This window comes from Dermacentor variabilis, chromosome 4, assembly GCF_050947875.1.
Source record: "Dermacentor variabilis isolate Ectoservices chromosome 4, ASM5094787v1, whole genome shotgun sequence".
In the NCBI taxonomy this organism is placed as follows: Eukaryota; Metazoa; Arthropoda; class Arachnida; order Ixodida; family Ixodidae; genus Dermacentor; species Dermacentor variabilis.
The window spans coordinates 86143505-86159893 of NC_134571.1; the positions used below are offsets into that span (position 1 = coordinate 86143505).

At 49.0% G+C, this 16389-nt stretch overlaps 1 protein-coding gene across 2 annotated transcripts in view; it reads right to left on the bottom strand.

Annotated features, from left to right (window-relative positions):
* Positions 1–10138: 10138 nt before the first annotated feature.
* The window catches only part of Rcd6 (Reduction in Cnn dots 6), a 98918-nt gene continuing 92667 nt past the window's right edge, over positions 10139–16389 (bottom strand). For both annotated transcript variants that reach the window (XM_075689718.1, XM_075689717.1), the window contains exon 7: positions 10139–15908. In XM_075689718.1, the coding sequence (XP_075545833.1) occupies positions 15084–15908 (825 nt within the window). In that variant the 3' untranslated portion in view covers positions 10139–15083. The remainder of the gene's footprint in view (positions 15909–16389) is intronic.

Here is a 16389-nt window from a genome sequence, read left to right on the forward strand (position 1 = left end):
ATAGCAATTCACACTGAGCGTGGTGACGAGGACTATATACTCCAATCAGTTTCGCGCGGAATGGCGTCCTGGAACATTCCGCACATGCTGGCGGTCGAAATACCTGCAGACTCGCATTTCAAGAACTCCAGCAGAGCCTTTCGGCCAGCTTCAAGTTGCATTCACGTAGCGGACGAATGCGGCGCGATAGCAGAGTTCCCCCCCGCCTCCGACGTCACACGTGAGAGAACGCCACTCAAAGATCTCGAAGCTAGCACTGCACTCTATCGTTCTGAAATTATAGCCATTATAGCGGAGGGTTCTCCCTCTAGTGTATGTCAATTCTCGCCGCCTTGTCCAAGACGCAGCCAAATGAGGCACCTATTGAATCTTTTTGCTTCGCTATAACCCTCCACAGCTTATATATATATATATATATATATATATATATATATATATATATATATATATATATATATATATATATATATATATATATATATGCATGCTTCGAATGCGAAGCCGCAGTTGAACACTGCGCACTCACCTAAACATCAGAAACGAGAGCGTGACAGTGTAAGCAGCTACGGATGTTTATTTCATGAAGTTTTGGTGTTGTCATAGTTACTTGCCACAAAATTTGCCTCTCCAGCCATAATAATAAAGAAAGAAGTATTTGTCCCCATCAACTATTCCATATATTTCACCCTTTCAAGGTTAGAGTACGTGTTACCAGAGTCCTTGTGTTACCCACGAGACGAATCAGGCAGGGAGCTGGAGGCCGTTATCCAACACAACTATAATACACGACACGGGTTCGCAGTTCAGAGGGTTCAGAGACACGTTGCAGCTGCGCGAGCAGCAAAGGCGTGTCGGAGCTCCAAGTCAGCGCGCTCGACGTGCACATCTGGATAATTAGCGCGAGGGCGACGCGGTGCTGCTTGTGCTACGCGTGTCTGCCTCTTCTTATTTCATGCAGCGAGACGCGTATCGCGTGCGGCAGTTCCTGGAGAGGTCCCCGCGCGCAGCGAGAATCATGCCGCTGAGTAAGCGTCTGCGAGAATTTGCGCGCGCAGGTAGGAACGAAAGTAAACGCCAGGATGTGCGTTCACGTGGAACCTATCCCCGGTATCGATACGCTAGAGAGAGTTTTAGCAATGGCGCGTTTCTGTACGGTATTGCAGTGAAATGCAGAAGGTACAAGGCAGCGGCGTTGCCGTACTACCGCAATGCATGACGTGTGTGTGTGTTTTTTCCGTATACGGTGGTGCCGCGTTTCCGTATCAATTGTACGGTAACATGGTAATCCTCTGGCTTGAAACTGCTTCGTTTTGCCGGTCGGAAATGTTTACTGTAAGGTAAGGCGGTTTTGGGCGCCTTCTGCGTCGCTACGACTGTTTAACGACAGGCGTAAAATGAGTGGGATATCGGCACAGGTGAGAACAAGGTGTCTGCAGAGAGTTCCGCCAAGTCAGAATCAAACGCAACTAAATCTAACGTAGTATAGCGTCAGTTGCCAAGCTCTAACTATACATGTGGGTGAAGATCAATTTCTTTCTATAGAATGCCAATGGCAAGAATGTGACCTAACCACTTCCAGTACAGCTGCGCAGACATCATATTCGGGATGAATAACTTGCGTGATCGTTATCGAGTTAATTTTGAAAAGGATTGAAATCAATGGGCAATAAAATGTATTTCGCGATGGATATATATATTGGCGTGCTTGCAAAGCGCACAAGAATTAATTTTCCTGTAGGCTACTCAACATCAAGGACTACACGCAGACAAGGTAGAGTCAGTCGTACACAAAGAGGCGCACACGTGACGCCGAAGCTGTGATCTGAAGACTCAAGAGCACCTTGAAATGCCTGAAAGAAGGTAGTACGAATCGCTAAAACTCCACCTGTGTTCCACGGAGATTGTTTCTTTATTTGTGAAAGGTCGAGCTTCCGCTCGACACGAGGCTGAGAAAGCTGCGCTATAGAATTTTTGTCGTCAGCGGTATTAAACTCTCACGCTTAAGATTACTTTAATCCCATTGACGACGAGGACAAGCGAGTGGACACACAATGCGCCAATGCGCTTAAAACAATCTTAAGTTTGCCTTACCAACAAGGCCGGACGTAAACGCATGTCAAATTCGACTCTCGTTTGTAGAGGTGATACTCTATGGGCAATGTTAAGTATGGTGGTACGCCTTCTTATTTTTTTTTTTTTCCACTTTAAAGCGAATAGCTTTTGTTGTCTCTTTCGTCGGTGGTTGGTGGTGCTCGTACTGCGCCGCCGATATGAAAGTACGTGCGCACGAGCAGCCGAGTTGCTGTGCGCGCGTTCGACGCCGAGAGAGAGAGAGAGAGAGAGAGAGAGAGAGATTGTGAAGAGGAAGAGGCGCTGTTTTCTGCAGCTCTTTAGGGAGCACGACTCAGCGCCTTCGGGAAGGGGAGGGGGACATAAAGGAGAAAGAAAGAAGAGAAGAGCATCTACACTCCGTTTCATACTTCAGGTGCAACGATGTGGAGGCTAGAGATACTTTTCGCAGTGGCCGCATTCGCACTTAGAAATGTTTCAGTGTCTTTTGACCGATTTTTGTGAAAATGTTCTTTATACAAGGTCAGTTCTGAAAAAAAATGAGGATTTACCCTTAGAAGCAGACAAACCATGCGCTCGTTCGGCTGCTAGCACGTTGTTTTATATCAATTTGCTTTTCGTTGTTTTTGATTTGCGTACCGTCGCGACAGCCTCACGTGCATGCTCGCGCGAGCAAACACCGCTGGCGCCCAGCGAAGCATAGACAGAAAGCGCGGAGTGATAAAATTTGGAGACTGCGCTTCTTGGGTAGCTTCCACAGCGTTGCACCTTATCTATGAAACGGAGTACAGAGGGGCACGTGCCGTCTTGCGAGAGCTTTGTGACGTCTGAAGGTTTAGACGCTTCGCTGGAGCGCCCGGGTAGGTAGCCTTCCACTATGGTGGCTAGAAGTTGTTCCACTTCAGCTTAGCCTCCCTTATCCCTTACCCCTCTAATAATAATGTTGACACTCACTCACTCCTGCCACTTTCTTTCTCTGTGGTGGCTGCAGGAGAGGGCGCGGATGGCGGGTGAGGAGGATGGCAGTCGCCGTCCACGCCGGCGCTCGCGCCGCTGGAGACAACACGCATGTGTGACGAATTCGCTTACTTTTTACAGCACAGTTGTATATGGCTAGCCGATTCGTCCGTCCGTCTGTCGGTCGCCTGTACGCCGAAAACTCCTCCGGCACAACCCCATGCGAATGCGCGAAGAAAGAGAGATAAATAAAGAGATGCGCGCGATTGGTAGCGACGTCGTCGCTCTCCGTCGCAGCCGAGCGCGCGCGCAGCAGCTTCTCTCCGGCTCCGAAATGGCATACGTACTCGTGGGGAGCAGGCAGCTTTCGATCAGCAACACCGCGAGAAAAACCGGGAACGAGCTCGTCTACGCCGTGCAGATGCTGTAGGGGCTGCAGCTCGGGCCCAGGAACAGGCTCGTGCAGCAGAGGGCAAGCAGCAACTGCGTACCGCGGATCCGACAGCCTACAAAGCTGTCTTTTAATGAACCATCGGGATTAACCCAGTGATAAACACCCGGGCCACATGTTTCAGCTTCGCTGGTTAACCATCTGTGCGGAGTGCTTGGACGGCGATTTTTTTTTACTTAGCCTTCTCTTTCCCATTTTCTCTCTCTCCCCTTCAAACGGCTGGTTGAGGAGTGTATTGCTAGCCGGCTTATTTCTTTCTTTTTGTGCGGGGTTCATTCTTGTTCAAATGAATGACATTGTGGTGGCTTGGTGCGGAGGTATAACACCGGACTTCCTATCTAAAGGTCGTAAGTTGAAATCCTCCTCCAGTCCGCTACATCTTCGGGCTTGGAGCGGCGCCTGACACCGGCAAAACAAATTGCCGGAAGCCAGTAGGTTTGCACTAGTTCAGGTGAAACCAAATTAGGGAGGGCCACTTATCTTCAACAATGACACTCCCTCACCAGAACAGGAACTGTCCTCCCTGGTGCAGAATTCGGCCACCATCTCCACCATGATTCTTGCAATTAACCCATGACCATCTGTCCCCAGCGGCTGCGGCCTGCGGGTCAGGAGCACCTGACCAAGCTTGCGGTGGTCAGACCTGCGACGTAGCAGAAGGTGCTAAGAATCTCTGGGTCCGGACAGGCCGCCACTGGAAACTTAACCTGGCAATGTTTAACGCACGAACGCTCTCAAGTAAGGCTAGCTTATCAGGGCCCTTTGAGCAATTATCGGGCATTGTCTGGGATATAATTGGCCTTAGCGAGGTTTGAAGAACTGGTGAGGCCTATACAGTGCTGACAAATGGCCACGTCCTCTGCTATAGAGGACTACCAGGTAAGAAGCAGCTCGAAGTAGGACTCATAATCCATAAGGACATAGCGGGAAATATTGATGAGCTCTACAGCATTAATGAGAGGGTAGCAGTCTTCGTAATAAAGCTGAATGGGAGGTGTAGAATAAGGCCCATACGCTCCAATCTCCAGTCACGATGATGAAGAAACAGAACAGCTTTATGAAGATGTTGAATCAGCACTGAAAAAGGTGCAAACTCAGTATACAGTAGTCATGGGTGACTTCAATGCAAAAATATGGAAAACAGGCTGTGGAACAAGCAATTGGCAACTACGGCATCGACTCACTAGAGGAGAAATGTTGCTATTGAATTCGCGGAAAGGAATAGACTCCGAATAAAAAATACCTTCCTTAGGAAGCACAGTAACAGAAAGTGGACCTGGATACCACTAATGGGGAAACACGAAAATCCGAGGACGCCTAAGTACTTCGTATGAGTTGCGAATGCGAGAGAATTAATGTCTCATTGAGCGCAACTGAGCGATCTTTCGAGTTATGAGCTCCACGGTCAAGCGCGTGCGTGGAGACGCTTGGTCACGGAGAAGGCGCTTGGCCAACGCCTCCTAGATCGCGCAAGACCAGTGCACCTGGATCCGTGACGTCATGTTACCTTGCTCAACTGCCATGGAATCTAATGGGGACGCTCCAGAGTAAGCCACGGTGATTTTGACGTCACCGCTTTCGTCACACTGGGCTTGACAATTGGTTCAAGTAGCATAACGTCTAACGTGAAGTGTACAGGATTGCTATCTAGGAGACGCCTGTTTACATCAGTGGGCAAGATGTCGTTAGATTCCAAGCTCACTACTTCCAGCGTTTTAGAGCGCAGCTTTTTGGCTCCCGTTCCCGCGTTTCGCGTGGCGGCCTCGCCGTCGTCCCTCGTCGTAACCAAGGTCATCATCCGCGCGCTGCTCTAGCTGCGCGCGCTCCTGCTGCCAACTCTAGCGCGTGGCACGAGCCTTGCTCTCCCCTTGTCATAGAGTTTCATACAATAATCCCCTTATCCTCCAAAGCCGGATCACATGTTCTCTCCTATCCACTCGCCCCTTTCCTCCGCGTAGCACCGTTGCGGTGACTCTCGCGCCGCCCTCGCCGCCCCTTCTCCCGCTGTCGCGGCACTACCGCGGTACCGGCGGCGGGCGCTCCTTGCCGCCTCGCGCGTGATCCACGGCTCTCCGCTCCTTGTCTCCGCGTCACGCTGTATGGCCCTCAGCCGTGTCTCTCGCTTCTCCGTTTGCGGGGCGCGTTCCTCAGTGGCATTTGTCGCTACTAGCAGTGCTTGCGCCTGGCTGCCCTACTCCCACCTCCACCCTTGCCCTATACGTCCCCTTATTTGGCGCAGTGCCCGTTGCGGTGACTCGAAAGAAAGTTATAGCGTTTTGTCCCCTTACTTCTACTTCCCACCCCAACCTTGTGCAGCCACATTGAGGCCTGTCTGTGGGTGAATGAGTGTGTAACCTCTACTCAATACTCATGTTCTCCACCCGTTTCCTCATCCCACCTCAGAAGAAACACTAAATAACAATTGCTAATCACCCCCCCCCCTCCGCGGCGGTGACCAATTATAATATGGCGCGTCGCCGGAGCGCCGGCTCGATAGCGGCGGATCGCGGTGTGTGCTGTCCACTCCGAAACGCAGAACCGCCTCCATTCGGCACTACGTGTTCAGTTTGTGGTTACCTGTTGAAATAAGGCATCAGCTGCGCTCAAAAATCGCATTACCAAGAGCGTAACTGTCAGCCAATTTTTAAAGCGAAAGCTTTACTACGCCAGCCAACGAGCCATTTCGGCTCGTCGCGCCGTATGCAGGCAGCTGTATGCCATATGCCGCGGCCGACGAACGACCTTGAGCCGCCGTTGCCTAGCAACGCCGCAGCCGTGATCCAACAGATGTTGCCGCCGTCGACGCCGCTCGCTCCACCAGATGTGCTCCGCTGGGGTAGAGAGAGAGGAGGTGTCGCCTTGCGGGGTGTATATATATATATATATATATATATATATATATATATATATATATATATATATATATATATATATATATATATATATATATATGCGCTTCGCCTCAGTGTATTTAGTCGTTATGGAGAGCGCGAAAGAGACGCAACAACGACAGAACGAAGCGAGGAAGAGACAACGCGCTCAAGAGACACGACGCTCCTCGAGCCGCATGGCTCGAGGAGCGTCGTAACGAAGATGCGGCTAGAAGAAGTCGTGCCACGTCTCGGAGTGACTTTCACAATTCAACTAGGGTTAACCAGAGCTAAACCACAGGCAATTTCTTTCGTTTCGAATGTACTCTGTCTTATTATACGTTAATTTCCTTATAGCGATTATCAAGGCGAAGTGAGAACGTATGCGAGAGTTTGCGTAGACAAGGAACGTGCGGAGAACAGGCTTTTCCAGTGACGTGGCGTCGCGGCGATGCCCTCTCCCCTCACGCAACACCTGGAGCGCCAGCAGGTGTCCTCTTTCACTTGCTGTGCTGCGTCGAGGCGCGCACGTAAAGTGGCGTCGCAGACAATGGGCATTTAGGTACCGTTTCGCGGCACTACAGACACCAGATTTCTCGCTCTACGGGGGATTTGATGCGAAAGAATCAGATTGAGATTTAATACTCTTTGCCGATCCTACCATAGTGCAGGATGAAGAGGTGTTGGGTAGGGAAAAAGTTAGTGACCGTAGGTTAGCGACGTCTAGAATTTCTCTTAATTTGGAGAGAGAAAGAATAAAATGAGTAAAGAATAGACAGGCAAACCTAGGCACAATAAGGGTGAAAGCAATATTCAGGCTGGTGCTCGTAAACAAGTATGCTGCTTTAGAACAGGAAGATGAAGATAACAAGAGGTAATGAACGAAACTGCAACTAGGCTGATTCAGAAGCAGCGATTGAAGCAGGGCAACCAGTAGGTAAGTTCTCCCAAGTAACAAAGGACCTAATAAACAAGAGACATAGCATGAAAGTGTCTAACTCAAGAGATCAAATAGAATTCGTTGAACTGTCAGAACTTACCAATAAGAAGGAAGTAAGGGATATCCGAAATTATAACGCGGGAAATATTGAGGAAGCAGTAAAAAATGGTCGTAGCCTGAAATCAGTGAGAACAAAACTTGGCGTAGGTCAAGGAAAGATGTATGCACTGAAAATAAGCAGGGTAATAAGCATCAGCAATTTCGATGATATAGTAAACGCAACAGAAGAATTCTATACTGGCCTGTATAGTATCCAGAGCAGCCACGCTACCTTCATTCAAAGCAGTGATGAACAGGATAGAGATGCTCTTTCTATAACTAGCGATGAAGTTAGAAGGACCTTGCAAGACATGGCCCGCGGAAAAGCGGCAGGAGAAGATGGAATAACAGTTGATTGAATAAAAGATGGAGGAGATATCATGCTTGAAATGCTTGCGGTCCTTGAAACGTTATGTCTCACGACTTCAAGTGTACTAGAGAGCTGGAATAATGTCAACATTATACTAATCCACAAGAAGGGAGACGTTAAGGAATTGAAGCTATAGGTCCATTAGCTTACTTTCAGTATTGAATATTCACAAATTTCCGATAGAATAAGGGCAACACTCGACTTCAGTCAAGCAAGAGAACAGGCTGGCTTGAGGTAGGGATCGATGTTTTACAATGAATCACATCCATGTCATCATTCGGGCAATTGAGAAATCTACGAAGTACAATTAACCTCTCTGTATTCATGGCTTTCATAGATTATGAAAAGGCGTTTGATTCAGCAGAGCTACCGGCAGTCTTTGAGGCATTACGCAGTCTAGGAGTACAGGAGGTATACGTGAAGATCTTGTGAAATATCTACGAAGATTATACAGCTACCTTGGTTCTCCACAAGAAAAGTAGAAAGTTAATTACCTAACAAAAAAGGGGACAGGCTAGGATACAAAAAATCTCCAATGTTATTCACTGCATGCTTAGAAGAAGTATTCGAGCTATTACACTGGGAAGGCTTAGGAGCGAGGATCAACGGCGAATATTGCAGCAACATTGGGTTTGCAGATGACATTGTCCCAGTGGCGTAGCAACCGGGGGGGGAGGGCATGGGCCCCGGGTGCAAGGGGCCAGGGGGGTGGGTGTCATATACGTCTGAAGGCACCCGGAATTTGTTGATATCCTCGACTTCCTCGACTACACACGGGGGCATGGCCCTATGGGCCCCGGGCCCCGGGCCCCGGGTGCCAGACGACCTAGCTACGCCACTGCATTGTCCTGTTCAGCCACACTGGGGACGAATCACAACAAATGATTGAGGACCTTAACTGAGAAAGTCTAAGAGTGGGATTGGAGATTACTATGCAGAAGAGAAAGATAATGTTCAATACTCTGGCAAGAGAACAATAATTCATGACCGCCAGTACGTCAGCCTCTAAAGTCTGTACATAATTTTTTAGGCTTGTAGCGCAGCTCAGAAAGAGCAAAAAGGAAGGTGGAAGGGGTAATGAAAGGGAACAGAGAACAAAGTGAGTGCTCACTCCGTTCCCTTTCATTACCCCTTCCACCTTCCTTTTTGCTCTTTCTGAGCTGCGCTACACGCCTAAAAGAAGTAATGACATACCAACTCGCCCACACTGCCACGCTTCGGTACAAAAGTACGTTTATCAAAGTCAATTACTAACAGGAGACCCTGATCATGAAAAGGAAATTTACAGAAGAATAAAAAGGACTTGGAGTACATACGGCAGGCCTTAACAAATCCTGACTAGGAGCTTACCACTGTCGTTGAAAAGAAAAGTGTACAATAATTGCACTCTACCAGTACCAAGACATGGAGCAGAAACTTGGAGGTTAAAGAAGCTCGAAAACTAATTAAGGACGGTGCAAGGAGCGACGGAACGAAAAATGTTAGGTGTAACGTTTATTTATTTATAACCTCAGAGTAGGTATACATAAATAGAGGGGAGAGGCTACAGAAAAGAGTTGAAAAATAGGATTATACAGACAGAAGAAGACAAGAAGAGAGCAGTGTTCATGGGATACCAAACGGTTGACATTAAGAGAAAGAAATGGAGCTGGGCAGGCCATGTAATGCGTTGGGTGGACAACCGGTGGACCATTAGGGTTACAGAATGGGCATACCAAGGGAAGGAAAGCGCAGTCGAGGACGACAGCAAAGAAGGTGGTGGGGGTGGGGGGGGTGATGAAATTAGGAAATTTGCAGGCACAAGTTGGAATCGGCTAGCGCAAGACAGGGGTAATTGGAGCTCGTAGGGAAGGCCTCCGTCCTGCAGCGGCCATAAAGATATGATGATGTTGATGATGATGATGATTTATCTCGCTAGCAGCGTTTTCTTATTGGACGGCCCTCGGGCACACACCCTTCAGAATTACCGATCAACGCGAGGACTTTATGATCAGCGCAACAATATCAAGTCGCGGTCGGAACTTGGGGTATAAGTTTCGAAAGCACAGGGCTCGTTTTGGCAACAAGTTCTTACGCTAAAACTGTTCGTGAGCGTAGATGCTAGCAAATCGCGATGTTGAACATATTATTAGCGAATGCGGCCCGCCAATGGCAAAAGCTCTTTCGAACGAAAAAAGTTATGTTAATTTGCCGCTAGGCCATGATGGCGCTCGGACCAACCAGATCCTTCGGGAACTTCGAGAGCGCGCCAGCAGAAGGGACTGATCAGAACCAACTATACAGAGTATACATCTTCACCAATACTCGATCGCTACCAATTGGTAGCGAGTATTGCGATGTCTTCAAAGACATCGCGATTGCCATGTGCTATACACGAGAGACACGTCTTTTCTTCTTTTATTTTGCAGCCGAAAGTGTACAACAAAAAAAATTGCATTCTCAACTACGTCAAAATCGAGAAAAAGAAAAGCATGAAGCACAATTCACTTTTGCAACGAGGCAAGAGCAGAGCGTGAGTTCTGCTGGTGGTCCACTTAATTGCGATAAATGCTTCCGATAGCTCCGAAAGTCGCGCTCGGTTAATTAAACTCGAGGAAGAGGCACTGCAGGCAAGTCGAATGCTCAGGGGAAACACAGAAGCAACAGCAACAGACCATCGCACTTCTGCGGATCCACGTGCGCATATTTTGCAACGACCACTTGTCTCCATTTTCGCTGGTGAATTCTTTCTATTCGAAATCGTATCGTGGGTATTAACGTCGCACAGCAGTGCATGGGCTAAGAAGGGACCGGGTTAATTTCGACAACTTGAGGTTGCTTTGGCGAGGCCGGGAATCGCACCCGTGATATATATATTCATATTCTTAACACGCATTTCAATATCCACATAGGTCATATAGTATGGCCGGAAGCAGGCTGCGCTCAGTCAAACCTATACACCTACGTACGCTTCAAATTGTCGACAAGAGATATGTACGTTTAAATCTGTGACATTCTCCGTCGTATAACAGAAGGGAAAAAAAAAAGAAAGACAACTTAGTCGAAAACATGTATGAAGACAAGAATAAACGCCAAGAGTAGGACGATATACCAATAAAACTGCCCCAAGCAACGAGGCAATCCTACAATTTTCTGACTCGACCAAACAAGCCCAGCATATATCTATTATAGTAAGCGGACCTGGAACACTCTGCTCGGTATAACGAAGCGATGAGAAAACAGACATTTCTTCCTTCGTGATTACATTGATTGCTAGCCGGCCCGGTAGCAAATTTCTGATGTCACGTCTGTTTACTCTGTTTCCATCAGTCGGCCTATTCGCTCAGCGTGGTCGTTGCAAAATATGCGACGTGTATTACACGCGTGCGTAAAATTCTGCTTGACGAAGTCGGCAGGCACCCGGCAATTGTGATAACGAATATGCTACTTACTAGCAAGGGCGGCCAGCCAGTGATTTAGTTCTTCCGAACGAAAAGCTTTGCGATATATCGGCCCCTGGGAGCCAAATTTTTTTTTTATGGTACAATATGGAATCTCGTAATGAGTGTACAGTTAATTAAACCTCGATATAACGAAGTCGATGCGACTTGGTAATTACTTCGTTAATTCGAAGACACTTCGACTACTCATGCGAACAATATATATATATATATATATATATATATATATATATATATATATATATATATATATATTACCTCCATATGTACTTATCGTATAGACAGCGAGCCTACGTCTTGCGGATTCCTTCATGACAGCGGCAAACTTTCCTAACAGGTCAGTGCCGTCCGTCACGTGGTTGCAGCGAAACGCATCCTACCCAAATTTTTCTCATGCTTCCCCCCAATGCCTCGTTAAATCGGACGAGGCGTTGAGTTCACTTCGTTGTTTCGAGGTTCGCAACACATTAGGCTCTACGTGTATGCGCCGGAAAATAGAAAGCAGCCCTTCGTTAAATCGAAAATTCCGCAAGATTGTGTTTCGTTAAATCGAGGTTCGACTGTACTTCGTAAATGTGAGCTTTCACTGCACTGCCGCATGACTTCTCGTCAGAGTGAAGACGAGACAAAAAGAGAGAAAGAAAAAGAAAGGAAGAAAATGAAAAGGAAGAGAGAGCTAGGCAAGAAGTGCAACTGTAACGAAATTCGGTCGGCCACCAGACACAAGTCAAACAGTGAGGGAAAATTATACGATGGCATGTGTATAAGGTGACAAGTAGACAAGAGGTTTCTTTGCTGCCTCGAAGGTGTGAGCGCGCGCGCGTCATTATGCTATACAATACGCGTCATTGGCACACACGCACACACGCACATGGTTAAACTTAAAACGCTCACAACGCCGCCTGTGTCGCCATGTTGCGAACGGAGCCCGCGACAAACGACATGTGTTATATGTACAGAATCGCGAGGTATCTATACACAATATATATCGTTTCTTGGCGATGTTCAAAGGGACATTAAAGAGATAAGCTCAATAAGCTTAAATATATACACCGACAAAACTCTTTCAACCCTATATTTTCTTTAATTTCGCGGCAAGAGGTGTACTACTAGAAGGAGAACAAAAACCAAACTCGGACTATCACTGTTATGATTTTTTTTTTTTTTTTGCGCCGGTATGTCAAGCGCGACGTCACGGATTTCAAAGTATATATAGCTGCGTTTAAGTGAATGCGCCAACGTGGCGTTAACGTCACACTGAATTTCTAGCGTATCACATTTTCATGTAAACGGCGCTAATGCGATAGGAAGGCGAGTCGCGTTGACGCGACTGGAGAAGGGCGTACAATCCACGAAATCGTTTCGCCCGCGGCACAGCAAACGCTGGCGCATCGCATAGAGGGAGAGCGACGGCTGCCGCTGCCTGGGGCTCTCCTCCGGTCACAGGCGGAACGCGCAAAGTCACCCGTAACTGGTTCCAGCTTGTTTCGGACCGAGCAGTGCGCCACATGTAAGCGCTGTCGCATATAGTGTATATGCGATAAAAGCGCTACGCACAAAAAAAAAAAAAAAAGATGTGACGCACGCCATGCTGTCGCATTCATGTAAACGCCGCTTATAATATCTTCGTATATGGGCCACTTTGGTTGTAGTAAATGTTCTGGAAACTTGCCAAGTTGACTCTAGGCCTCTTCGGAGTACAACGCGGTCTGTCTTTATCAATAATAATTAAAAAAAACTAACTAGGCCTAAGCAGACGCCGTCCAAGTCCGTGACGTCATGGCAAGATTGTGCGGGAGCTTCCGAGGCGGGGTCGCCACCCATCTTTGGTTTTTTTCGTCTGTTCTGGCTTGGCAAGGCTCCTATCGCGGTAAGAGTGGCTCTTATTTAATTATGGGAGGGTAATTTATTATTACAGCTAAACTAACTCTTCTCTTTAGTGCCCCTTTACGGTGTTTTCCTGGCAATACGCACACAGAAACTTCGACGACGTGGCAAGCCAATTTATGTGGAATTCTTGGAGAAGGTTTGCCCGACACGCGCGCTGTTTTCATGGATCTGTGTGCCATTATGAGCTTGCATTAACAGCACATCGAAACACACTTACGACGAATCTGCGATTCCCTTGTCTCCAAGGCTAGCGTTGTGGGCATTTCGAGCACGCGATATCGTTGCTGAGCTGCAGGCCACTGTAGTCTCTATCGCTATATTTAGCCAAGTATCTCTACAGCCAGTTGGCAACCATGAAAGCACAACAATGGCGGATTAAAGAAGCAGCATCTCTTATAATCGTGTCCATAATCACGACATGCATGCCGCGTGTTTGTCAGTCCTTTCTTGTTAAGCAGCGTTGAAAGCTTTAAGGTAACCAACCGGCGCATGCGCTGATGTTCACTTCGGCCAATCGGTTTAGAGACGTGTCACTTGGGTCACCTGCTGAAAAGTACGTCAAGCCCGTCATAACGCTTCTCTTGTATGTGTTGAGTCACCACTATCTATAGCGTCGAGGTAAAATGCAACACGGGGTATGCAGGTACTTGAGAAAATGCGCATGAACGACTTTGAATTGTAGCGGGCCCACGTTGGGCGCTAAAGGCGCGCAAGTTGGAGAATTTTAGAAATAAGGGACCCAAAGTTGGGTGACGCTATCGGCCAGGGTATACAAAAGAACGCAAAGAAGAGTACGAAGGAACCCGAAAGGCGCACAAAGGTGTTTGGGCTTTCGGGTGTACGCAATGCTGCTTGAGGAAGCTACTTCTAAAACTCCCTATTGTTTGCCTGGCAAGGAGCCACTGTATACCAAGTGATGAATGCGTAAGGCTGGCAGCGGTTTTGGAGCTGTTGAGTTAAACATATCTTTGAGCGGCACCAACACTGTGTCACTGACAGGCCACTGGTCCCGTGAATGGTTAACAAACCTTGGAAACCACACGTAATGGCTGATTGTATGAAAGCAACGCAATATGCGCAACCATAAAAAATAGCGTTTATTCAATTATCTATTTTTTTTATTGCAAGGTGTTAAATTATAGCTGCGCAAGTGATTCCACCTTGACTAAAGCCATTGTTCTCGCCACCCTGCCAGGACCATGTTTCTTGTGAGGATGGACTTGTGTAAGTTTGGCATAAAATGAGCTGCATGTGGGCATCTGAAAAAAGACAAAATTTGTTTCCTTCTTTCCCGTTTGCTCGCAAGCGTCGCTCTATAGATAAAGTTTTCGCACCAACGTCAGGCCATGGAAGCAGGCACTTGAAATGCGGAGATCACCTTCGCCCAGCGCATCCTGATGACGGCGTCAAGCTCACTGCAGCGAACGCGACTGCGCCAAGGCCGGATAGGCTGACCGTGGCTTCGGGAAATAGCACTTTGAGGTTTGTAAGGTGGTCCCAGGCGAGAATATAATCCTTACGTTGCGATGTTTTATAAGATGCCACTCGAAGTTGAGTGAACAACACCTGGGAAAGCGGAAGAGCGTACGTGTTACTTGCTTCCGTTCATATCCTCCATGATGACTCGAATAAGCTCGCATATACACTCCGAAACTATACCTCGCGGAAGTGACGGTACGCATGCTTAATGCTCGTCGAATGCACGTGCATGCTTCGCCGTTGCGGCTACATCTTGACAGTCAGATGTGACCACGCGAAACAGCTGCCACACGTATACGACACCGCGCACATCACATTTCCTGATGAGACATAACACGCCGAGGTCCTGCGCCGCCGCAGCTCATCGAGCGGCGCCCGACGGTCACCACGCGCAACAAGGAGCACTGCGCACTGATGTATAGCAGCCGGCGCCGCCAAAACACACGCACCCACGCGCCTCTGCACGCGCCCGAGCGCATGCTTGGTTATCGGCCAGTCGTCAACACCACCGTCCTCGTCACAGCGCGATGTCCCTGATGCTGTGACTGGAGCTGGTGTCCGACTCGTTGCCGCGCACCACGGAGCCCGGCCTGTTGAGGTACTGGAAGGGCCTCTCGGGGAGCCGCTCCAGGGTGACGTCTCCGAAGCCCCGCACGTCCAGCACTTCCCAGCGGTTGTTGCGACCGCCGTGGCGCCGGAACTTGGGTCGGTCGAGGCTCTGCGTCGCATAGTCCACGGGGCCCCCTGAGCTCGCCACCGGCGAATGCGAAACAGCGGCCGCACCGGCCGAACCGTTCGTCGTCCAGGGCTCTCCCCGGTTCAGCTCCGACGTGGAGCGGGACATGCTGCGGTAGCCGTTGAGCAGCCCTCCTCCTCCTACGCCGTTGGCGTGCAAGCCGCCGCGGGCTACGAGGTCGGCGAACGAGGAGGCGTCGAACTCCGACCTGGGACTCGGACCGGCCCACAGGGCCGGGTTGGGCGCGTAGAAGTCCACGCCCGACGGTCCCAGCACGCAGCCGTTGAGGCTTCCGTTGAAGGCGGCGTTGTAGACGCCCTGCTGGTGGTGGTGCTGCCCGCCGCCGCCCACGGCGCGCACCATGATCCCGGACACGGACGAGGTGCTCCGCTTGAGCGCCGAGTTGTGCGCCACGATGTACGTGGGCTCGCTGTCGGCGGCGGTCGCGTACCGGGTCCTCGAGGAGAGGGAGCCTCCGCCGGCGTTGCCGTTGGCACGATGGATGCCCGGGCTCGCGCTGCCGCTGGCCACGCCGTTGCTCGCGGAGCCGCTGGGACCCGCCGAGCCGTTGCTCTTGCTGGGCACCAGGTCCCGGTACGAGGTGACCTGCGGAAGGCAGTGGGAAGATCCCGAGTTGCGAGTAACCCTCTCGAAGGTGAAACCGAAGCCATGCTTTGTCGATACCTATATGCACAATTGTTCTTTCTTTCTTTCTTTCTTTTCTCTTTTTCTTTTCTTTACACGACGATACCAGTGTTCTGGTACTACATGCAGATTCAAGGAGCGTGAGCGCAGAGATTACCGCGAACCTCACTTCGAAATGAGCTTGTAATAGCGCTTAATATCATTTTGTGGCATAGGTGCCGCGATAATTTTAAAATTTCCGCGACTTATCCCCGGGTTTGCGCCGTTATTAGATCAGATCACATTAGAAACACACAGGCGCACAGGTTAGGCCACATGGAAAGGTCGTTAGAGCGTAGCCGTACAGAGGTTGTGGAGATTTTCTGTCACCCACAGCATAATATATACAGGGTGTTTCAGCGAACACTTTCAAAATTTTTTAAACGTTGCCTGCGGCGGATAG